This window comes from Lithohypha guttulata (genome assembly GCF_036872675.1).
Source record: "Lithohypha guttulata strain CCFEE 5908 chromosome Unknown scaffold_7, whole genome shotgun sequence".
Taxonomy (NCBI): Eukaryota; Fungi; Ascomycota; class Eurotiomycetes; order Chaetothyriales; family Trichomeriaceae; genus Lithohypha; species Lithohypha guttulata.
This window is the reverse complement of record NW_027042756.1, coordinates 663,867-687,671: the sequence shown is the minus strand read 5'-3', so window position 1 is coordinate 687,671 and position 23,805 is coordinate 663,867. Positions and strand designations below refer to the sequence as shown.

The 23,805-nt window shown below is 49.2% G+C and overlaps 8 protein-coding genes across 8 annotated transcripts; 4 read left to right on the top strand and 4 right to left on the bottom strand.

Moving 5' to 3' along the window:
* Positions 1-57: 57 nt before the first annotated feature.
* Positions 58-1,019, bottom strand: LTR64_008091 (uncharacterized protein; the record flags this gene model as incomplete). The annotated part of the gene is made up of 2 exons (XM_064902406.1): positions 58-804; positions 855-1,019. The coding sequence occupies 2 exons, from the start codon at positions 1,017-1,019 to the stop codon at positions 58-60; spliced, it is 912 nt and encodes a 303-aa protein (XP_064751380.1).
* Positions 1,020-5,923: 4,904 nt separating this feature from the next.
* On the bottom strand, positions 5,924-6,903 carry LTR64_008090 (uncharacterized protein; the record flags this gene model as incomplete). The annotated part of the gene is made up of 2 exons (XM_064902405.1): positions 5,924-6,140; positions 6,167-6,903. 2 exons carry the CDS (start codon positions 6,901-6,903, stop codon positions 5,924-5,926), a joined length of 954 nt encoding a protein of 317 aa, XP_064751379.1.
* Positions 6,904-9,234: 2,331 nt separating this feature from the next.
* On the top strand, positions 9,235-10,320 carry PPM1 (carboxy methyl transferase for protein phosphatase 2A; the record flags this gene model as incomplete). Its single annotated transcript, XM_064902404.1, has 2 exons — positions 9,235-9,469; positions 9,551-10,320. The coding sequence occupies 2 exons, from the start codon at positions 9,235-9,237 to the stop codon at positions 10,318-10,320; spliced, it is 1,005 nt and encodes a 334-aa protein (XP_064751378.1).
* A 1,213-nt stretch (positions 10,321-11,533) lies between these two features.
* Positions 11,534-12,785, top strand: LTR64_008088 (uncharacterized protein; the record flags this gene model as incomplete). The annotated part of the gene is made up of 2 exons (XM_064902403.1): positions 11,534-11,536; positions 11,586-12,785. The coding sequence occupies 2 exons, from the start codon at positions 11,534-11,536 to the stop codon at positions 12,783-12,785; spliced, it is 1,203 nt and encodes a 400-aa protein (XP_064751377.1).
* An 834-nt stretch (positions 12,786-13,619) lies between these two features.
* IST1 (Vacuolar protein sorting-associated protein ist1) lies at positions 13,620-14,748 on the top strand (the record flags this gene model as incomplete). The annotated part of the gene is made up of 2 exons (XM_064902402.1): positions 13,620-13,681; positions 13,854-14,748. 2 exons carry the CDS (start codon positions 13,620-13,622, stop codon positions 14,746-14,748), a joined length of 957 nt encoding a protein of 318 aa, XP_064751376.1.
* Positions 14,749-15,228: 480 nt separating this feature from the next.
* Positions 15,229-15,814, bottom strand: aps2 (AP-2 complex subunit sigma; the record flags this gene model as incomplete). The annotated part of the gene is made up of 4 exons (XM_064902401.1): positions 15,229-15,330; positions 15,378-15,536; positions 15,591-15,659; positions 15,710-15,814. 4 exons carry the CDS (start codon positions 15,812-15,814, stop codon positions 15,229-15,231), a joined length of 435 nt encoding a protein of 144 aa, XP_064751375.1.
* Positions 15,815-16,238: 424 nt separating this feature from the next.
* Positions 16,239-20,756, bottom strand: LTR64_008085 (uncharacterized protein; the record flags this gene model as incomplete). Its single annotated transcript, XM_064902400.1, has 2 exons — positions 16,239-19,127; positions 19,164-20,756. The coding sequence occupies 2 exons, from the start codon at positions 20,754-20,756 to the stop codon at positions 16,239-16,241; spliced, it is 4,482 nt and encodes a 1,493-aa protein (XP_064751374.1).
* A 447-nt stretch (positions 20,757-21,203) lies between these two features.
* On the top strand, positions 21,204-23,654 carry RAD3 (TFIIH/NER complex ATP-dependent 5'-3' DNA helicase subunit; the record flags this gene model as incomplete). The annotated part of the gene is made up of 2 exons (XM_064902399.1): positions 21,204-22,553; positions 22,656-23,654. The coding sequence occupies 2 exons, from the start codon at positions 21,204-21,206 to the stop codon at positions 23,652-23,654; spliced, it is 2,349 nt and encodes a 782-aa protein (XP_064751373.1).
* Positions 23,655-23,805: the final 151 nt, after the last annotated feature.

The window sequence follows — 23,805 nt, the reverse complement described above, 5'->3', positions numbered from 1 at the left end:
GAACTCATCCATCATTTTTCCTTTCCATCAAGATAGTATGCAACATGGTTGAGCTATTTACAGCATGGCAACAGCACCAACGAGACCAGCAACAAAGGCGAAGCCGCCAGTGAGCTCACGAGGGACGGCAGCACCGGTGAAAGTGGCAATGGCTCGGGTGGAGGTTGCTGCTTGGACCTGGCCATCAGAGATCTGGGAGACTCGGGCAGTACCAGTAGTTGCCTGGATCTGGCCATCGGAGATTTGAGAAACTCTGGCAGAGCCGGTAGTGGCCTGAATCTGACCGTCGGAGATTTGAGAGACGCGGGCACTGCTAGCTGCGGTGGTGGCTTGGATTTGACCGTCAGAGATTTGAGAAACTCGGGCAGTGCCTGTTGTAGCTTGAATCTGACCATCTGAGATTTGGCTGACTCTGCTGGTGGCAGTAGTGGCCTGTACTTGACCATCGCTGATCTGGCTGACTCGAGTAGAGGTAGCAGCTTGTGGCTGCCCATCAGATGCAGCGGAAGCAGCATTACCTGAACCTGAACCGGTAACCAATAGGTATACACGGTTGCATTGGTTACCCTGGCTCTGGTCGTAGAGGTTGTAAAAGGTTCCACTCAAGCATTGGTAAAAGATAGCATTGCCTCCGATAGCGAGCGAGCCATTCTGGCATACACTCCATCCACTAGCATAGATAGTTCCTGCTTGGGGTGGGCCATCGAACTGGAACTGTCGGTTGGCTACAATGCAGCCTGTTCTTCCCTGGGAATCTTTCAGGACTCCGTTGGACAAAGTGATGCTCAAACCACCATCTTGTCTCTGCAATCATGTTAGTTCAGACTCTAGCACTCGACAATAGGAGTACATACGGTCTCGAGGTCTCGCTTAGCAGATCTCGTCACGTTTTGGGTGGTAATCGAGAAAGTACCAGGGTAGTTTGGCGAGCAGCCCGCTGGCGCCGGTGTTGAAGGTGCCTGTGGGGCAGCGAACGAGGCGCCAGCAAGGGCAAGCAGTGTAGCAATGGTTCCCTTCATCTTGATAGTTGGATATCCTTCAAAGACGATAACGATTGAGAGGTTGAGCGAAGGTATGCAGGTGGGGTGGAACGAGGTACCGGTCCTGCAAGTCGTTGATTACTTATAAAGTGATACAAGATGTAGTGCTTGTGTAGGAGAGAGAATCGGATGTACTTGGGACGCAGCAGGAATTTGAATGCTTTCAGTTGTGGATCGATGTGTATGTCTCACAAAAATGGATCGTCGGCTGGAGGATGTGAAGGGTGGAGTCATAGCATAGAGAAGGCTATTGACAAGAAGCCAATGGTGTGGATCGAATCTTGCATGAGCTTTTCTGTTCGCGCAGCGTTTGGCGCCAAATTCTCTGCGGGGTCGTTCTTTCGAGTAACGCCAGTGACGACTAGACCACATTCAAGACTCCGATGATGACAAGTTGGACATGCAACCAAGAAAATTAGCCCAATAACTAGACAGATTAACTTTCGCACCTCTTGAATGAAGAGGTCATGAATTGCTATTTTCTGCTGAGAGGCTGGCAGGAAACACTTCGGATTCCCGGCTTGCTGGCCGACTGTGGTTAGAGTTCGCCTGTCAGCAACATGTGATCGGTCAGAAAGTGCTTAGTGTGTACAGATGCGTCTGGAGAATATAGCGGCAAGCATTCAGGCATTGGATCGCCTCGAACTTCAAGCACTATGCCTAGCCTCTCGATTTTCAGAAAGTCAAGCTACAGACTCGGTCAATGGTAAGCCTGCCCAGCCTATGCCAATACCGTCATGACCAAGTGCTCTATTCCCAGAAGATGAATAGCGAGATCTGGAGAAGACCCTCGATCATTGGCAAATTCGAGCATGGGCAAGATACTATTTGTGGGGTTAAACAGAAGACTCCCCACCATGTGGACAAGCTCAACATTTCCACTCTTGTTTATCCTCAAGCCAAGCAAAGACATGTCTCGCTGGCCTCGTTGGCAGGACATCGATGCTGCTGTGCCGCTGCCGTATGATCGTTGTCTTGTTGCGTAATATCCGGGGGGTCGGTCTAAGTGACTACCCCATACGAGCTGATAATTCGGCCATCTAATTCCGCCTCTGCTTCAAGTGGCTAGTAGGATGAGGTAAGTGGTCTTCAGGCAATCTACAGTAGCTGCCAGCACAACTTTTGACATGATTTTGGACCAAGAGCTTGACTTCGAAGTTCGGGGCTGTGGCTGGCAGTAGCATGTCGTGCTTTAGCGCGCTGCAGTTTGACAAAGTCGGCCTAAAGCGGTGATATCATTGGTTACTGGCTCGGAACATTTCCCATGCTTGAAGGCTTTCAGAGCTTTCGTCACCACAATTGCAGGCGTGTGGTGATTCACACTCGGCCAGTATTTCAAAACTCCAAGCTATGCTGGCGAATGAGGCGGGAAGACTAATGCTAGATTCAGATGAATGCCTGCAAGATGAAAGCTCCCAATCAGTAAAACCACAGTAGTGTGTTGTCCGACTCCACTCAAGCTCCCGATGTCTTCTTTCCAGATCACTGACGAGCGTGGCTAATGATCGATTTGTCTTCGATTAACTGCTGAGCTCTGCACTGTACTGTAGAGCTGGGTGCTGCCAGACACAAAATTCAGTCGACCCTTTGTAACGTGTCCGAGAGCTGAAAGCACGGCGAGAGAAATCGCCGAGCAGATCATGCATTGGCATTTGCCACTGTCCAGACCGGATGTGTTACCCAGTACGCACTCTCAAGTCTCGAACCAGTGCTTCGTGCATGATGCCCACTAAGCTGTATTGCTCTCATCATCGTGTTGATCAGCAACTCAGCCGCTCGCCATGCATTAAAGACTGTCCAGCTCGCCACATTTCCAAGGCAAAAGTTTGCCACTCGTATATGCAATCCTCGCAGCTGGTACTTAGACGATTACCACTGGACAACAAATGCACCCCAAGGTTCGAAGCGAATTGTCGTGGCGTGATCTGCCACTGGTATCGATGGCAGTCCCTGTCACTGACTGCCACCAGTACGGCAGGTCGAGAAACCATTTGACCGTCGATTGCCCTTGCTGGATTTGTCGTGACCTAGTTGATTGAATAGGAAACGTCGTCAGTCAGGGCGAGGCTTTGCAATATCAACTATACATGCCAGGGTGGGGAGTCCAGATTGTATGAAGATCCCTCTGAGAGTATCGCGATGCACAAAATGCAGTGCCCAGAAGGTCTGGATTGAACGATAACCTGCTTATACGACTGTACTTATTCCTGCTTTTTGACGGCATGGCCGACTCGAAGTCTTTCCCAGAGTGCTGCAGCGAGATCTCTCTGTTAAAATTCTTCAGCGAGGGTCGTCGTGTCTGAGAACCTGGACAAAGCTTTTATGGCTGCTTGCGACAGCGAAGTTGCACGCATTTCAATTGTTCTTTCAATTTTGAACATTGCCAATCTGACAACTCTGTGCAATGATGACTGAGCTGTTGGCACAGATTTTGGTTTGTACACAATGCAGTTTCACTGAGTACGAAGAGCTTTTGGGAGGTGCTGAATCGTTCCTCAATGTTTCATGCTGATATGCCCGCAGTCTGCTGCCGTCCGAATCAACTGCCGATGCTCTACCCAAATGCGATCTCGTTCTCTCGACTCGTGGCGTTTCTACCGGTGTACAAGTGCACGAGTGCTTTGTACGACTACACTGTGCCGGTACCTTGTGTAGCGTCGCTGGCTGTGAGGCATCGGAAGAGATGGCGAGTGGCTTCCCCCGCCTGAAGATATATGCGATAAGGTTCCAAGCCGTGGTCGCAGGGGTCTGACTGCATATGCCTGCTTCAACCACGGGCACGTTGCTCACAACTTTTCGAGGCTGAACATCTGGAAGTGCTCGCTCGCTCTCGGCAACTGCGGCAGGGTTCTGTTCGATGTTGGACGTGGTATTGGGAGCAGATCTCGGTATACACTAGACGTCGCGCCTCGTATATATTCCGAGTCAATAACCCATTCGCTGGCATTCTTCACTACGGGCGCTATCTGGCTTCAAATCGCAGTCACTATTTTTGAGCATATAAAGAAACAGACGCGATCGTCTAGGCCCTAGGCCGTCGCGACAGTTCAGTCGTGTTCGTAAGCTAAGCAATTCAAGCCTCATGAACAAACATGACAAACTTTTCTGCTCATAGCATCTGGTAGACAAATCAAACGCGCCAAGTGGTATACTGTATACGACTATTGATTACATCGACATGTAATACCATTGCACATACTACCAGACGTGTTTGCATACACACATATGTCAGGATCGTGTATCGTTGCGGTAATTTTGTTGGCGCGTTATTGTCGCAGGTGTCGAGCCCTGTAGAGTTGCCGTCAGCGGCTTTGTTTGTGGTATCTGCTGCCCCAGTCAGCAAAAGCGTCGGGTTATCGCAACAAAATTGTGGGCGTGCCCCCGACACTTTTGCTAACCGGGACGTGCTCCTGGTCAGCAATTACACAACCTGAATGCAATCTAGTTCTCGTAACATCGGATTTTCCTCTCGTTCAATTCTACGATGCTTATTTATGCGCAGCTATACAAGTCGCAAACACAGGCAACTCTAAGATCGACAACTCCGCGATTGCAAATTGGACTCACGACCATCCTGCAGCCGAAAAATTCCTGGGGAAACTATTCATACCAGACGACGTGGCACAATTTTGCGACGAAAGTGGTTGTGCAGATCCGAATGATCTGAGCGTTTCTCGAGGCTTGATACGGTCGGCTGACTTTGCAAACAAGATGAATGGAAAGCCAAACAACGAAGGTGAAAGATCAACGTGACTTCCCTCCCAATAGCTTGTTCTGTTCGTGTGGATGCTACAAAAGGAGCCGCAAAGCCAACGTCTGGACTACAAGAAGTCACTGGAGCGACTGAGACAGTAAGGCTTGCATTGGCGACACGGCCCGTCTGGTCAAATACGTCGACAACTTGGCCGGGATTGAGGTGCAAGTAGAGTACTAGCCTTGTGTGGAAGTGAATTGTGATCATGAAGGCCCAGCTTGCCGCCTGGACATGAAGTGGCCTGCTGGTCGATCTGGTTGTACACGTGTCAAGCCTGACACAAATACAATGAAGGCTTCAGCAAGAACATATGGGCCTGTTCCAAAAAATCAAAAAAAAAACTATAAAAAAAAGCTGTCCTGGTAAAACAACGGAGCCGAGTGTCTTTGGGGACAGAATGTATTGGGGTCTGACGAGATGCGATGGCGAAATAATCCGACTAGTCGACTACATCGCGAGGTTCGAGGACTTTGAAGCCTAGACAGGATACTCTTCCAGGAGAATCGTCAAGGGCTGAGGAGGTCGACACTCAGCTTGCCATTGATAGATTTGCATGGCGGTACGGTACACAAAGACCTAGCATACGAGTTCAGTTATCCTAAGTCTCCTTTTACTTAACCGCACCAAAGTGTCGACTCAGCATTTCACCTCCCCCTCTGCCTAGACGAACCCGCACCAGCACTGGCGCTATCCCAGCCAACGACATAAATGCAGGAAGCACAGACTGGCCCGTCTCGCCGTCGCACTACCAGACACTCGGTGGCTGGACCCAAAAGTGATTATCAAATTGGGCTAGGAAAGTAGAAAAAAGACGGCTGGGTCGATATGAAAGATGAGACTAGGGTAAAAGTAAGTCTACTACCGACTCGGTATGAGTGACTATACTGACCATTGATCGTACAGACCATTATTATCGACAAAGTGTTTAACGACTATTGTAATGAGCTAGGCTCTCTATATTTTCGTTACTTAATTAAATAGACTCTTAGAGAACCCAGCTTTCTTAAGTACTATATTCTTGATGCTATTCGTGAAGTCTCTGTCCTTTTAGAGAGTAACCCCGCTGACTTAGTTATCCGACACTACGAAGGCAAACTTGCCCTGTTGATTTCGTGAGCAGCGCTATCAGTCAATTGCTCGAAGCCAGAAGAATGTCGCCCACATTGGAAGGAACCCCGTCGCGACAGTCCCGTTGCGTGCCCGTCCAACGCCCAAACTTCCATTGCTCTGCTATAACCTTCTTCGCCATGGGCACACCGTGCACGACCATGGTAACCAGCACCGAGTCGCTCATCTTGTATAGAAGTATCAAATCCCAGCTTTCGTCAACGGCCATTGCATGAGAGCTGGACACATGGCTGCCAGTACAGACTTCAACGCACGAAGCTCATTAGCCGCTGTTCGATCACCCTTTGGACCTCGTAGCCACCAAAACTCCTTGTCTACCTGCGCGGCAACTGCAAAATAGTAAGCCAAGACCAAAAAAGCGCATGGATCTCGCAATTCGACCTGATCGATAAATTTCGTCGGCACGACCATGGGGAATGCTTGTAATCTCCTGCCCAGCACATGAACAGAGTCTCCACTATCGATTGCGCCTTGCATGTTGTTAATGTATACTAACGTTCTCCAGTAAGCATCGGTCAACACATCGCTTGCCGTTTGTTTGCCAATCGCAGCATAGACTGTGACGAAGGGGTGGCTAAGAGTGACTCGTAGTTCTTGCTCTGACAACACCTGCTGATATGACTCCATGAAGACCTTGAAACTTGCTGGCATCTCGGGCGCAACGGCAGCACTTGCTTTCCACATCACCGCGCCAGCACCGCGACCCATTTTCAACCATTCTATTGGTGGGTTGTAGTTTCCAAGTGGTCTCTCGTGGATCATGGCGAATGAAGTATGCAGAATGACCATTGAGGTAAGGCATACTGCTTCAGCATTCTGAGAATGGATGTGTGCGCAAGCTTTCCTCTGTTCGCGTAGAGCAAGTACGAAGTAGTTCTGCCGTGCGCTATACAAGTCCTCGTCGTCTGGATGAGTTCGTAATATGTTGGTTGCTGAAAGAGCAAATTGTGCGTACATCAAGTTTTCGTGCTCCAAGCACATCGTGGACAACGCTTGCTGCCACAATCGTAACCATTCGTCATTAGTAGTAATGATTCGTCCGACCATGTGAAGACACGCATTTTGCATGAGGCGTAGCTCCATTAATCTTCTGCCCTTCGACTCGGGAATCTCTGTGCCTGCTTGTTCACTGAGGGATCGAGGAAACAGCTCGTGCGTAGGTGAAGGGCTTCTGTGTCTCAATGAGATCCTTGACTGCCGTCGACCAGGTGGATTGCCCTCTGAGCTTTCATGAGACGAAAGTTGCGGCCTTTGCTCTGCATAGACGCATTCTGCTTGGTGTCGCCTGCAACTCCCGCAGACAGGTTTCTGCTCGTCGCACTGACGTCGTCAGCACATGCTCATGACTGAGTATGGCAAACATACCTTCACGCGTCTTGTTTTGCATCTCTGACAGCCTAGTCTTGACTTCTTATGTCCCACCTTGGCAGCTTTTGGCATGGATGGTGGTGGTGGTGAGGTTTCAGCTGATTCCATGTTAACTTTTAGTGAAAGTCGTGTCTGTTTATGCTCTGGATATCCATTGCTGATATGTAAGCCATCATACAAGGCAGTTGCTTAGCGACTCATGAGTCGCGATCACCATGAATTCGAAATACTCGGACCGGAGAAATCTTCGAGGGTCTTGGAACATGACTGCAAGGCTCACGGCGCGTTATGCATACCGATAGAGGTTAGTGTCAGCATATACAGCGCTCCGTCGACCTCGAACTCAATCGAGGCAGGGGCAGCACTGTGGCATAGCCACTCCGAGGGGGTGAGGACGAACACATCCAGGTCCAGGCATGACCTTTGAGCTTGATGGCCTCACACGCTACATCACATCGAGATCGGGCTTGGCACGACGGGAATAGTTAGAGGGATGTACGAAAGACTCGGTGTAGACATCGAATTGTGGCGTAGGACTTACAGTGCCTCCGAAACAGGCAAGTAGCATTGTTAATAAATGACTCTGAAAGCACAAAGCGCTCTTTGCAACCGAACCGAGCTGATGTAAGTAATGGTCGGTGCCTAACAAGTGGCACAGACCCTTCATTCGGAGTTCGCTGTGCCTGATAGGGCGTTCGTACCTGGTTAGAGTTCGTTGTGTACCCTGGGAGCAGAAGTACAGTATCTCCGTCGACCATAGAGCGTTCGAGTGACGTGATTAATAAATAGGCCCCCAAACTGCTTATACACAGAGTGCAGCGCTATGAATTTCCAAGGTTTTAAGGCATCCCAATTCTCGTCATGAGCCTCTACCATCTCGCCACCAAAACGGCGGTCTCGGAAATGTGCATTACTCAGGCTCGGTATTGTTTCCTGCTGCGAATTCGATATTATGAGGATTGATGAGTGTTGATGTGCCTATGTCATTCCAGAATGTCTGCATACAGCAGAGCCCAGTTCTGCCAGTGGGACATTCAATTCTAGCTTGAGGCTCATCGGTAAGATTGAATGCTAGGCCCTCAGGCCATATCGAAGCTTAATTTCTTAGGCCACTAGGCATCTTGTGGTGCTGTAACACCGCCTCTTCTGAAACGATGTGCAGTGCAGATAGCAACTTTGCTTTTCTCGCTGCTACTCAGACACATTCTGCGCCTTGAGCCAACACGCGTCTGGCTTTCGCTTTCGTTCCCGGACGAATGTTGATCCTGCGATTGTTTCTTTGAACATTCAGCATCCTGAGAATGTGATTCGAAATTGGCCAGGCTTGCATGAGTAACGTGTTCCGGACGATCTTCTTTTCACTTATTCGCTGTAGGCACGCCAATCTAGACCCGTACTATCGGCAACGACACCCGGCCAATGGACTGGCCATTCCTCAGTAAAGAAATTCCGTATAACGTAGGTTCGAGATACGATTTGGACCTTCCGTCATACAAAGACCAGTCTCGTCTTCATCGGAAGCTCCTGCTATCACTGAGGGAAATAACTCTCGTGGAAATGCAGGCAGGCACAGGCACAACTTTGTAAGTTGTGATCGCGCCTAGTCGCTCAATTGAATGTCAACCTATATGATATCATGCCGTGTAAAATTCTGTTACCGTGTTACGAGATCGTAAAAGATTAATGTTAATCTATCTGTTTTGTGACTTTCGTGCATTGCCAAAACAAACATAGACGTTTTGGTGGGGAGAACTCCAGTTGTGTTTTCACAAGAATAAAAATACAACTCCAACCAGGGCCTGGAGTGCCGACGACCAAACAATGACAGTACAGTGTCGCCCAATCTGAAGAGCAGAGATGATCACCCGTTGAGGACACAAGGGTAAGGGGATAGTTTTGTCCTTGCAACGCAGCACTATCAATTTTCCATAAAAGATTCACAGTATGCCGACACAATCTATTCCCAATCTTAACACTCTGCGACGAGGCCGAGGCGTAACACGAGGTGGGTTGTTAAGTCGTGCAAACCAAGGAGACAAAGACGCAACTATCCGAGCTACAGATGACGACGCTGCGTCTTCCAGAATGAGTGCCGTTGAAGCTGGCTACCTTAACGACCCCTTCGCAAAATATCTAGCTCCTGAGAACTGGCAGCGAAGGCTACCCTTAATGAACAGAGGTATCTTTGTCTCAGTCGTGGTGGATGGTTGACTGACGGTAACAGGCACATACGTAAGGACTACTGTAATTGATCGAATAGTGGACACATTCCTGTCTTCCAGCCCCGAAAGAAAGCAGATCGTCTCTCTTGGAGCAGGAAGTGACACAAGGTATTTGAGACTCAAACTCGCTGGCAAGCACAACAATTTCGTTTACCATGAAGTAGACTTCCAGCAAAACAATTCCTCTAAGATTGAGCGTCTGAGGGATTCCCAATGCGTGGAAGAAGTGCGGAATCTTTGCGATATCGACCTTGAAGAAGCAAGCATAGGCGAAGGTGAACTCGAGTTAGCTGAATATGCTATTCATGCTGCTGACCTCCGCAAACTACCAGAAAGACTCGTTTGGCTCGACGATACTCTACCGACATTGCTGATCTCAGAGTGCTGCTTGATATATCTCTCGCCCGACCAAGCTGACCATGTGCTTGACTATTTCTCGAACATGCTGGGCTCGGTGCCTCTTGCTGTCGTCATCTACGAACCTTTCAGACCGAACGATCCTTTTGGGAGAACGATGATCAGAAACCTGACCACACGAGGTATCGTTTTACAAACAATTGAAAAGTACTTCGACTTGGACAAGCAGCGACAGAGGTTGCATGACCACAATTTGGAAGCACGAGCCCTGGACACAAATGAATTGTGGCAGCACTGGGCCAGTCAAGAGGAGAAAGATAGGATAGAGAGACTAGAATGGATGGACGAAATCGAGGAGTTCGTGTTGCTGGCGAAGCACTACTGTATTGCTTGGGGATGGCGCCAGTTTCCAGACCCTACAGTCTGGCACATGCTTCCAGGTCCAGCATGATTCCTCTTATCTGGAGCTCCGACAGATCATCCTATCAGGTTCCGACTTCGGGAACGACACGCTCGTCACTCTTCTATACCTCAAAGTGTTCTTGATCGCCGGAATGACAGATCGGGCCTGGCCATAAACGCCGACTTTCGACTCCTTACATACAACGATACTGACGCGGTCGAGACAAGCCTCGCGAAAGCACGCGTTCGTTCAAGGCAGCATGATATGAGCATGCATGGCCGACCATCCAGTACGCGACCTTTCAACACAACCCCTGTCAAATTGCACGGACCACGCAGTGATCAGCATTGTGTCAAAAGAATGCTAACTTCACCAGTGCTGTCAAAACCCCAGCAACGGAAGCAAAGGCACAGACACTTTCTCGAAGATTGCATTTTCTGATTCGACCATGGGATGATTGCCTCCACAAGCTCATGGGTAAGCTTTGTGTCGGTAAATTTTTCGATTGGTGCAGACTCATTAGCTTTGGCTATCAAGATTGGGGATCCGTTAGCTTCGGATTTCGTTCCTGACTAGCCCTTTAGCCGTGCCGATCGGTTCTTATAGGCGCTCACCATCGAAACCTGTCCCGCTTCTACCACTGCAGAATCGCAAATTGTGACCCAGTCCGCTTGAGTTCGGTGATGTTCAGAGCGCATCGACATCTCTGCTCCTTTCATTTAGCACTACAATGACTTTCACGATTGCTTTTTGGCGCCGCGATCATTAATTCTTCGCTATCCTTATCGTTCGTTACAATCTAGCTCTGTGAGCACCACGTTCTTTACTCTCGACATTGTCGAACCCACGATCCCTACCAGACCAAACCAAACCGTTGCTTTCAGCTTTTATGCAGTGACAAATGCGGCGAAGTACATTCGGAGGAGGCGCAAGCGCCTTGCTGCTACTAGCGACGATAGCACATGCACACAAAGGCGCGCACGAGCAACTTGAAGTAATACACAAGCGCCATCGCGAGCAGAGATTGGAAAGAAAAACTGCGAACGACACTGAAGATCATGAGCTCGTTAAGAGAGGGACTTGCGCCTTTCCAGCGGATGCTGGTATCGTGGCCGTGACACCAGGATCTGCTAATGCTGGCTGGGCTATGAGCCCCGATCAGTCATGTCAGCCCGGATGCTATTGTCCCTATGCATGTCCTCCGGGGCAGGTCTCGATGCAGTGGGATCCAAAAGCTACATCTTATGGGTACCCGCAGTCTATGGTAGGTTGGCATAGGACCTAGCAATGGAGCTATACTGACTTGTGTTTAGAACGGAGGCCTCTACTGTGACAGTAACGGCCAGATCTCGAAACCCTTTCCAGACAAACCCTATTGTCAGTCAACCGCGGCAAACATTGGCGTCGTTAACAACGCTGGCGGTGTGGTTGCCTTCTGCCAGACTGTTCTGCCTGGCAACGAAGCGATGCTGATCCCTACCTCTGTGAACGGCTTTTCTACTCTAGCGGTTCCTGGCACAGATTATTGGGCAGGTACAGCTGCCCACTATTACATCAATCCCCCAGGAACTGATGCAGGCACGGCATGCGTCTGGGGAACCAAATCGAATCCATGGGGTAACTGGTCCCCATATGTTGCGGGTACAAATCAAGATTCTTCAGGACAGATCTTTATCAAACTGGGATGGAACCCAATTTACCTTGAACCAGCAACACCATTTCGAGGCAAAATGCCTAGTTGGGGCGTTTCAATTGACTGCCCTAATGGAGGATGCAGTGGCCTTCCGTGTGCCATTGACCCAAGCTCGAACTCGGTCAATCAGATGAAAGGTTCTACAAATTCAGGCGCTGGTGGTGGTGCCTTTTGTGTTGTGACCGTCTCGAAGGGTGCGACGGCCAACTTTGTTATCACTGGAGGTGGTGGAGGAGGTGGAAGCGGTGGAGATAGCAGCAGTGGTAAAGGAGGGCAGTTTTATCAGTCGTCTGTTGCAAGTGGGAGTGCTTCTTCTTCGGCCCCTCCAAGTACGACAGTTGTCATCACAACCACAACCACAACCACAACAACAACAACGACGACGACAACGACCACACAACCGAAGACGTCTGATACCACTACTACACCACCAGCGAAATCATCGTCGTCATCCTCCTTAACGTCGTCTTCGCAGTCTTCAGCATCATCGTCATCAGCCACCTCGGGGTCGTCCTCAAATTCGGGCTCAAGTACTAGCAACTCTACTATTATCGCTTTTTCTACCTCATGGTCAATACCAGACTCAACAGCATCGAGCGAGTCTACTGGTCCGACCGGTCAACCGTACTACTCCCTATTTGACAGTTCAGCCAATCCAGGTGCTACTGCTGTAGACGCAGTTGAGGCAGGTGCCCAAGCATCGGCTACTGGAGCAGCAGCAACAGGCTCTGTCACGATTGCTTTACACACAGGCGGTGCGGCCACTACCTCTTTCAGCATATTCGTCCTAGCACCACTGGCTCTCTGGATGTTTTTATAAGCGAACACAAAAGTCCAAGCTACGACACAAACAAGCTCAGCGCAGATCTGAGCACACCATCTGGCGTACCATGGCTGGCACCTTCTCACGACCGACCTTCATTTCACTCTTCGATACCCCTTACATGTCGAACATAACACTTTTTTTACACCAAACATCCACATTCTGGGAATGGCTGGCAGATATAGAAACACTAGCACCGCATCTGGACAGTGCTAGCGGGCGAGAAAGAGTCACATTTGAAAACTGCTACCTACACTCAGCTTTGACGGACATATCCTTCTTCTAGATATCTTGACGATGACAACAGATAGCGACGGAGCTTTGGTTTGAGGAGGAAGAGGAGGACTTCAAGTGTATTCATGAGATCACGTGGTGGAATACTTGTACTGTTGAGCGCCTTCGATGTAAAATAGTTATTAGGTAGTTAGTTTAGTTCCTAATGTTGACATTGGGTTTGAAGTTGCTGTCGACTTGATCCGTCCGAACACGACTACGTTTCATGCAGTCTTGCGTCCTTGTAGCATCCTCCCATCGGATGTGTAGCAGCATGATCAATCATCGATGCAAACGTTAGTGGTTGTCTGTGCTCACCGAGTATGGTTGAGTCAAAGACATGTAATAGTCTTCAAAGTGCTGAACAAGGACTGGACGTGTCTGCACACGAACATGGCAGCAACAGGTGACTTAGGCAGCCAGGCATTCTCGCTCTTCAAACTATTCGTGCTCCAGGTCCTTTTTTTAGGCACAGCAATCATGCCCCGCAGGCGTCATCCCAGGGCTCGCTAATGACCATAAGTTAGCAGCTGAGTTCAGTATCTTGACATTCGCAATATGATTGACCTTGGACTGCTTGAGGATATCTTTGAACAACACTTTTACGAGATCGTTGGCCTGTGTGTTCTACTGGTGACTGTCCTCTATCTGCGCTTTGGTCCTTTGCCTGTAATACGTCTCAAAACACACAAAATGCCTGCAGCCTCACCACAAACAGTATGCGCCTGACTTTATGGCTATGGACGACGCGGCTGACATGCAATGATAGGTGAAGCTAAAATCGACTCTCAGACTGCTTATACCTCGTCTTCGAAATGCGCAGAAGAAAGACACAGCTCTATCTATTGCCGACCGCAGAGAAATGGCAGACTTGTTAAGACAGAGTCGGGAAGCAAGTGCACGAATACGGGTAGAGAACATCATACATGCGGATGTGACGGTGGAATTAATGGAAATACTGGAACTCTATGCTGAGCTATTGCTTGCCAGAGCTGGCCTGCTTGATGTGAGAGACAAGAATATCAAGGAGGGCCTGGTAAGCAAAGACGCAGGTGATGAAGCGACAGGACTTGAGGAAGCTGCAGCATCGATCATATATGCTGCTCCGAGACTGCCAAGAGACGTTAGAGAGCTAGGCTTGGTCAGAAGCATGCTGATTGAAAGATTTGGCAAAGACTTTGCTCTGAGAGCACAGGAGAACGAGGGCAACATCGTGCCTGAGAGAGTATGGAAGAAGCTGTCAGTCGAGCCACCAAAGTCGGAGCTGGTGCAGGCATACTTGGAAGAGATCGCGAGGACCTACAGTGTCGAATGGCCACCGTACAGGCAGGACCTAGCAGAAGCGCAGCAGGAAGTTGATGACGAGGATGAGGGCGACGATGGTGGTGCTAAGGAACAGCCTATCCTAGCAGACGGCGGTCAGCCTCCAGCAACACCAAAAGCGAAAGACCTGAGTTTAGGTCCGCTGCCACCCAAAGGCCAACCCAATGTGGAAGGTTCAAAAAGTCCAGTATCTGTTGCACCTCCTGGCCCCAGGACTGATAATCCGAATCCCAAAGTCAATCTGCCAGGAGGTGGTCAGGTGAAGCCGCAAGATAAGAAGAGCCAGGTCGGAGGTGCCTTGGGTGCTCCGCCAACTGTAGACGACTTGTCAAGTAGGTTTCGTGCTTTGGGCAAGAAGATATAAATCAACCATTGATCTCCACGATCAACTTTGTCTCTATAATGCATTGATGGTTGACTTTATGAGGTGGACAGCAGTCTCCTGGAATTTCCTTGCCTCAACGAACCATCTCTTTACACCTAACGTAATACATCCCCGCTACCAGATACTGCGTAGTGCTCCAATAACATTCTGTTCAGGTTGTGCTTGATACTTCGATTTGCGGCTTGCAGGAATCAGGCAATGTCTGTATGTCTTTCAATCGATGTGCACCGCGATGCTCGCCGTCCTCCCAGGAGACGACTGCTGCGAACTCGTGGACGTGCATTTTAGGCCTTCGTGTCGAAGAGAGCCAAGTCACCAGCTGTTAGCCCGGCAAGGCCGCTGTCGCGGTTCAGCTGATACACATCCTCTTGTCCCGCGAATAGCGAGCTTGTGGGTAATGTGGTTATATGCTTCTCTGTGGCATCTCTGTGCCCTGTTCAATCGGAAAGGACCCAAACTTCACTCGAGTTTGTCGAGATGTTCCAGTCTCGTCAAGACGACTTGCTTGCTCGTCTCTTCGATCTCGCCAGCCAGAAAGACTTCGTCGAGGATTGCGTAGACCTATAGCTAGTTAAAGTTGTTCTCTAAATCCGCACAAGCTCTCTCACCTTGTAGAAGTTGAATACCAGGTCTAGTTCACAGACGTTCCCAAAGAATTGATCCAGCACCTCGACAAAGAAGTGTATGGCTTCCAAGTAAGCAAGCTCGTTGTCGTTCGCGTCTACACAGACGCAAAAGAACAAGCCTGCATATCGTCTATAGACTATCTTCGTGCTCGAAAGATTCTGTCTGACCAGATCTCGAGAGCCATGGGTGCCGGCAGGAGCTGAACGGAACTCAACAAAGTTGGACTGGTACTTCTGGTCGCGAGGAGCGATGAGACGGTGGACCTGCAATGGCTTGAGTGAGCGTTCCTGGTACTGTTGCAAGCATCACGTACCTCGCCCTTCAGCTTCACCTTCTCTTCATCGGTGTAAGGTGCATACCATTTTGCGAGCCGAGTCTTGCCTTGACGGTTCTGGATGAGAATGAAGGAGAGCACCATCTCAGCGGTTCCGCGGGTCACTCAGAAATACAAGACAGATATCATCGCAATCCAGATGAATTGCTCAGGCCTCATAGCGCGACAGGGGAACCTCTTACTAAGTTATGAACGTGTGATGGTTAGTGCTACTTAGGCCTAAATTTGGCTCGCAATAGGTGTGCAACAGCCTGACAGAGTGCCTGAGGCTCACCTGCTTCGCGCTTGCCATTTATCTTCCAACCTCTTCACTCCTGGTATCGAAGCTCCTGCTTATTCATGTGGTAGAGGTCAGAAAAGATTTGTCGAACTGGAGAATACATGCAACGTTTGATCTATAAGTTTTGTATTCAACTACATGGTGCGATATTGACATCGTACAGATACATTGTCTAAGGCCAAGGCAATTTACCGTATTCAGAGACGATTCTCTTCTTGACGCATCTATCTAAGCATAGTTGAAGTTGTTTCTACAAAGAGGACAACTTGAACTGTTCGAGCTCTTGAACCACCTGAACAGACAAGCGCCATGAAACATATTCTTGCACGTGCCACACTTCTTGTTTGGTGTCTGCATATCCGTCCCTATAATGCTGTAACAGATAGCACACTCGGTTTGTCCCTTTAGTGCACCTTGCACATTCCTTCTAAATGCTACCAATCCTTCTATGATGCTGCCTGAGCTGAAGATGATGATCTGAATTGTTCGAAGCCAAGATTGCCAATTCTTCTCCGAGACGCCAACTCTTGTGCGAGACGAGACGGTGGGTGATTCGAGCGGATATGCAAGAGGAAGTGAAATGGACAATGATATAGGTGGTGATTCTGGATCTACTGCGATCGACGCAATAATCTCCGACCCCCGTGGCGATGCCTTGACCTCGATCGGTCGATCGTCAGAACCACTTGATTGTGCCGATGACCAATCCATGACAGTAAGCATCGAGGATGCAACAATGGCTGCTGACATGTGCTTCTGCGTCCAGGCTTCGAGAGGCTGCTTGACACGGTTCTTCTGCTGAAGGAACCAGTCTTTTATCAATGCTGGAGTATACAGTAGCGCCAGGTAATAAGTGTGGACGCTGAGCCATTGAATATCCTGCTCAGGAGTTTCAGCTGTTCCTACGTCGTACTGTGCAATCTGCATCTTCGAGGCGTCCAACGGACGGCCAGACGTTATCCGCAAAGTCTCGCAGATCAGATCCAGCAGCTGGTTGACGACGCCGCTTGCTTTCAGACTAGCACTGTATGTTTCACGCAACCTGTATGATGCCTTGGGGAAATGGTCGAAGACAATGTTCCAGCTGAGTAGATATTGCTGTGTGTTTGACACGTCTGTGATAAGATTCATAAGCTCCTCAGGCAGCGCTGCGATTCTTTGCTCGAGGGCTAGATCGATTGACAGCTGCTCCTGTTTAGCTGGTACAGTTACATGTAAGAGCCCATACGCTGCTTCCCTGACAGCTGATTGACTGGAGTTCAGTAAGACATACAGTTTAGCCTCGTCTGTAACCTTGATGTCGCTCAGTTGACGGCGCAGGAGCTCTGCAGTAATCGAGCGTGGTTGATCCACATCGTGCGAGTTCTCACTCAGTGACTGCAGACAATGTAACAAACCGGAATCGAGCTCCATCCTATTCGCGGACCACGCCGAGACGAGATCCTCGCTGACGTCTTCTTGTTTGGTGGCTATCTTGAGCTGATTATAGACCTGCAAAATTGCATGAATGGAGACAACATCAGTACTGCTCCAGGCTCCGTTAAGCTCTTGTAAAAGCTGTGCCCACATGTCACTATAGATACTCCTCACGAAAGGAATGAGGTGTGCTAACAGGCGGAAAGTCTCACACAAGATCGACCCATCTTTCGCTTCGTCCAGATGTGCAACAAGACCCTTGAACGCGAAGACTTGACGTTGCTGTGGTACTTTTTCTAGTATACTAGAATTGCCGCCTAGAAGGATATTCAGGAGTGCAACCTGCTTGAAATCTGAGGGCGACTGCGTGACGTGCGACAACAGTTCGTTGACCATTTTCAATCCGTTTTGAGATCCAAGCAGGAACTCGTTAACAGCGGACAGTATCGAAGAGCTTTCAAGTATATCGTCGGATTTGTGGATAGTCGATAAACTGTCTTCGTACGCTTGCAACACTGCTTGCGGTCTCGTGTCGAAGAGCCTGGAGATGATGCGGTGATATGCAAGAGCAGTGAAATACGTTTCCCGGTCAAGATTATCGAGCTCAGAACCTCGTAGCAGCCAGTCTTGTACATAGTCTTCGTCTTCCAACCAGGTAGTCAAAAGCTGAGTGCCTTCTGACAGAACGTCTGAGGCAGCATGTAGCACTTCTGCGGTTGATCCTAGCCAGATCGTATTCGCATCATCTAGGGTGAGCTTTTCGTTGATCAATTCGAGTGCCACAGGATACCATCGGTAGAGTGCATCAACGCGAGGTCCAGAAGACGTCTTCAAGACTGTAGCGTCGACAAACACTTTCGTCACGAAGAAGACAATTCTAAACAGCAACGAAAAATCCTCACCGTCACGAACGACTGGTTGAGTGATTTGGGTATCAGCTTCGATAAGCCATACTACACCATGCAGAGGACTTGTGATCGACAAGCTTGGATGCATTGATGAACCGCAAAGAGACCTGATTGCCCTTTGCCAGTCCTCCGGATCTGGTAATATTTCCATAGGCTCGACGGCTGCCACACTCCTGAGACCGAGATCAGCCAACGTTAGAACTGAAAGAGCATCACCATCACCACGAAGTTGTTGTCTTATAATCGAGACCGAACTAGAGGTCTGATTGCTAGCGCCAGACAAAGTCGTCGATAGAGAGTTGGCCCGCTCTGCTATCGCATGATCAGGTGAATCAGCTAGCAGCAGAAGCTTCGAAGACAGCTGAGGTCCTATCTCCGATTGTGACAGTTCTCGCATCAGACTCGACTGCGTCGAAAGGGTCTCGAGCATGCTAAGCGCATGACTTCGATCATCGTTGCTGCTGAGGCTGTCGAAGAGACGAGACAAGACATCGGCTCTGATATTATGGTTATGAAGATGTGGATTCACAAGCAAAGAGATCGCAAATGCCCTTCTCTTCTCATCCTCGAAGTTTCCAATTCTGCCGAGGGTCAATCTGGCAATCTCTTTGTCGTCGAAGCTATGCGCGGGAGCATTACGTAGGTAATGTTCAGTACCACGTGCCATGTGTAATGATGTGGAGGATGAACCTAGAATCGTGGTACCTATTGGTTGGTCCTTTTGGATTGCGATGGTGATAAGTTGCTCAACAGAAGGACTGTCAAGTAAAGAGTGCAACTCTGACCGGACGAACTGGGTTAAAGTATCGTCTACGATGTTAGTACTTACAGCTAGACCTTCAAGAATGCTGGCAGCACCATATGGCTTGCCGTTCCTGGATTTGAGAAGATCAAGTGTAGCGTCTAACAGAGAAGAGATTAGAGCCTTGGGTACACCGGCTGCATCAAGTTTTTGACTCAGGCTGAGTAATCGCTTCCCTTGAGAAGCGACATCATCTTGAGACGTTCTGTAGTCTTTGGAAGTCTCGGGGAGGGACATTCTTATCTTAGTAATCGTGGCGTCAACAGCAGCTGCCCACGTTTTTTCGAGAACGACCTGGCTGTGGTCTGCAATGATGCGCAAAGCTGTACTGGCAGTCTTGTCCGCCCGACCAGATATCCGCCATCTATCTCCAGACGTTTTCATGACGTAGGCAGTGACAGTAGGCATCAGGTTCTGCTCGAGAAAAGCATCCCGCTCTTCTGGTAGTTGAAGGCTCTCAACTAACCACGAACAAACCTCAGTGTAGCTGGACCAAGCAGCATCAACATGCACTCTTTCGACTAAGACACCAGTTCGATATGCCTCAATCAGACTGTTGACGTCCTCGAGATTGTTTTTGCATACAGTACCCGGGACGATACGTAGCAAATGAGCTATACGAAACCACGTGTCGGCAGGGCCGCTCTGTGCGCCTTGCCGAAGAAACTGAATCAGCCTCTTTGAAGCAGTAGTCTTTGCAGTATAATCTGTCGTCCATACGGAAGAGTGAGATTCGGTCAACTTACAAAGTGCTTGAACGTATGCGCGGGAAGAGCCGGTTTGATTTACGTTAAGACCTTTATAGAGAAGTGAAGTGCTTAGTATAGTCCAATCCAGGTCCTGGATGTTCTTGGAAAGCAGGGTCAGCAGCAAGCCATATGTCGCACTCCTCAAGGATGGATCGTCATGATAGGCAAATTCCCACAACTTTTTCTCGTTCAAAATCTCGTGGCTGTCCAATCCGGTAGACACCAACTGGCTTAGCAAACGCATGCCAGTACTGACCACACGGACATACTTCGCTTGGGCCTCATCAGGACTTGTAGTGCGCTCATCGCTCAAGGTAAGTGCCGTCTGATTGAGTAGAGCATCTTCCACGCGCTCGTATATCGCACTCTTATAGACCTTCCATAGCGCAGCCTTCTTGTCATCTGTGGGGAAAGATTTGTCGAGGGCATCGTTGGCAGCTTTGGCTACAGACTTATCGCTGTCGAAAGTGCCAGCGAGCCACGAAGGAATGATTTTGGGCAAGAGAGGTGCAATTTTCTTACCAGCATTCACAGTCAGAAGCCCTTGCAAAGCATGTGCATTTCGTCTTACGAGCTGGGAATTATCGATCGAGGCGCGGGGGTAGAGGTCACTCCATGCTGTTAGCACAGCAAGATCAGCATTGTCCTTGAGACTTTCTAGAAGATCATCTAGAGCCTTGGTCTTGGTAGTACTGTCCTTCTTGCTGAGATTCTTCAGGGCAACCACGACGCCTGGCTCGGCAATCTGAGAAAGGTCAGGCTGCTCGGTGATGTACGAGATGGACGAGGCAGCAGTTTGAAACGAGCCAAAGCCACCGAATCCTGTTGCAGCTCGAGCACTCGAAGCTTGCGCTTTGACTTTCCTACTCATCACGCAGCTGAGTGGAGGAAATATATCGAGTTACCACCTTTTAGAGAAACAGAATGCGCATCCCGAAAAATGTTTAGGCAATTGCGGCGGCAGGTTGTTTAATGACGTATTGGCAATTACTAGTAGCATTTGTGCCTAGCGAGCGTCATCAGTGCCCGGTGATGCCTTGTTGCCTGCCCGGACGTGCCTGCGGATCCGCTCGCTTCCAGGCGCGACGTCTTCACTGTGACTGGACTGAAGGTCACTTTCGCCAGTCCTGCCTCCGAGTCAAGTATCCTCTCATTCTCTTGAGGCGCTCTCGCGCCATACTATCTCGGCTAGGCAGGATGAGGTTTATGATAGAGTAGGACACTGCTAGTGGTCACAATTGCACAAAGCTAACACGCCAACAGTGATCTGGAAGTACTCTTCCCATATCCTAGGATATATCCTGAACAACATGCATACATGTCGGATCTCAAGAGGACGCTGGACAGTGGCGGTCATTGCGTCCTCGAGATGCCCTCAGGAACCGGCAAGACAGTCTCCCTTCTTTCCTTGATCGTGGCCTACCAGATGCACATGCCTGAGAAGCGGAAATTGATTTATTGCTCGCGTACCATGTCCGAAATTGAAAAGGCTCTGGCTGAGCTGAAAGCTCTGATGAAGTACCGAACAAAGGAGCTGGGCTATACTGAAGAATTTCGAGGTCTTGGATTAACCTCTAGAAAGAATCTTTGCCTGCATCCCTCGGTCAAACGAGAAAAGAGCGGTTCCGTCGTGGATGCTCGATGTCGCAGTCTGACTGCCGGCTTCGTCAAGGAAAAGAAAGAACGAGGCGAGGATGTAGATGTGTGTATCTATCATGACAATCTCGATTTACTTGACCCTTCGAGTCTCATCCCTCCTGGAGTCTTTACCCTGGACAACCTTCTTCAGTATGGCGAAGCTCACAAGCAGTGTCCCTATTTCTCTGCACGCAGAATGATGCCGTGGTGCAACGTCATCATATACTCCTACCACTACCTACTCGATCCCAAAATTGCCGAAAGAGTATCGAAAGAGTTGTCCAAGGACTGTATCGTGGTATTTGATGAGGCTCACAATATCGACAATGTTTGTATCGAGTCATTGTCGATAGATCTTACTGAAGAGTCGATACGTAAAGCTACACGCGGCGCCGTCAACCTCGAGCGAAAGATTGAGGAAATGAAACAAAGCGATGAGCAGAAACTGCAAGATGAGTACCAAAAGCTAGTCCAAGGTTTGCAGGACGCCGACCAGGCTCGCACCGAAGAGGCTTTCATGTCTAATCCGGTCCTTCCCGATGATCTGCTCAAAGAAGCTGTGCCAGGCAATATCAGAAGAGCCGAACACTTCGTTGCCTTCCTGAAACGCTTCATCGAGTATATAAAGAGTCGAATGAGGCTCCGTAACGTCACTCAGGAAGACCCTGCAACTTTTCTTGCTCATCTCAAAGACACTACCTTCATCGAGAGGAAACCTCTTCGTTTCTGCGCTGAACGTTTGACTTCACTCGTTCGCACTCTCGAACTCACGAATATCGAAGACTTTCAGCCCCTGCAAGATGTCGCTTCTTTTGCCACGTTGGTCGCTACATATGAATCAGGCTTTTTATTGATCTACGAACCATTTGAAACCGACAATGCACAAGTCGCAAACCCAATTTTCCACCTTGCGTGTCTCGATGCTGCCATTGCAATCAAGCCAGTTCTCGAAAGATTCTCCTCTGTTGTCATCACTTCGGGTACCATATCTCCGCTAGATATGTACCCCAAAATGCTTGCTTTCGACGCTGTCGTTCAAGAATCTTACACCATGTCCTTGTCGAAGAAGTCTTTCTTACCACTAATTGTCACCAAAGGCAGCGACCAGCAGTCCATCACATCCGGCTTTCAGGTTCGTTCTGACCCGAATGTTGTTCGAAATTATGGGAACCTCCTTTTTGAGTTTGCGAAGATTACTCCAGATGGTCTCGTTGTCTTCTTCCCTTCCTACCTCTACATGGAAATGATCATCTCTATGTGGCAGGCGATGGGGGTGTTAGACCGTATCTGGCAGTACAAGTTACTGCTTGTCGAAACACCCGATGCACAAGAGACCTCACTTGCTCTTGAGACATACAGGACTGCCTGTGAGAATGGAAAGGGGGCAATCTTGCTAAGTGTCGCACGAGGCAAAGTATCTGAAGGTATTGATTTTGACCATCACTTTGGCAGAACAGTGTTGTGTATGGGCGCACCGTTCCAGTATACCGAGTCGAGGATCCTGAAGGCCCGACTGGAGTTCATGCGAGAAAACTATCGCATCAAAGAACAAGACTTTCTATCCTTTGATGCAATGCGTCATGCTGCCCAGTGTCTTGGTCGTGTACTGAGAGGGAAAGATGATTACGGTATAATGGTGTTGGCTGATCGGCGCTTCCAAAAGAAGAGAAACCAGTTGCCGAAGTGGATTGGAAACATGATCCCTGATAGCCAGACTGGGTTGTCAACAGATGCTGCAATAGGTATGGCCAAGAAGTTTTTGCGAGATGTTGCTCAGCCACAACCAATTGTCTGGAACGAGAAAAAGGCTTCGACGGAAAAGGACTTGCTGGCCAAAGACAGTTGGGGGCCAGAGGATCTGAAGCTGCATCAGAAGTTCATGAAAGCTCGCAAAGCAGAAGGTGGAGGTGACGAAGGACGAGAGATTGCTGGCGCCATGGATTATCTGCCAACTGAACGATATGTACAGGTCGATGGCATTACTGGAGGACCAGTGAGACACATTGACGCCAACGGACACGCGGAGCCCACGGGTGACATGTTTGACGATGACATTGACGATGCGACGATGCTCGAGGTTGCGCAAATGGATGTTGATGGTCAAGGCGATGATTCGATGGCTTTTAGTTGAGTCTTCCAGGTTCGACGCGTTCTAGTGGTCAAACGTCGAAGCTACTGGCCACAAAGCCAGATTCGCAATGCTCGAAACCGGTTGAGTTTGACGTTCCTTCTCTCTGCGCTCCATTGTTCGATGTTGTCGCCGAAGACGACGTTCAGTGCGT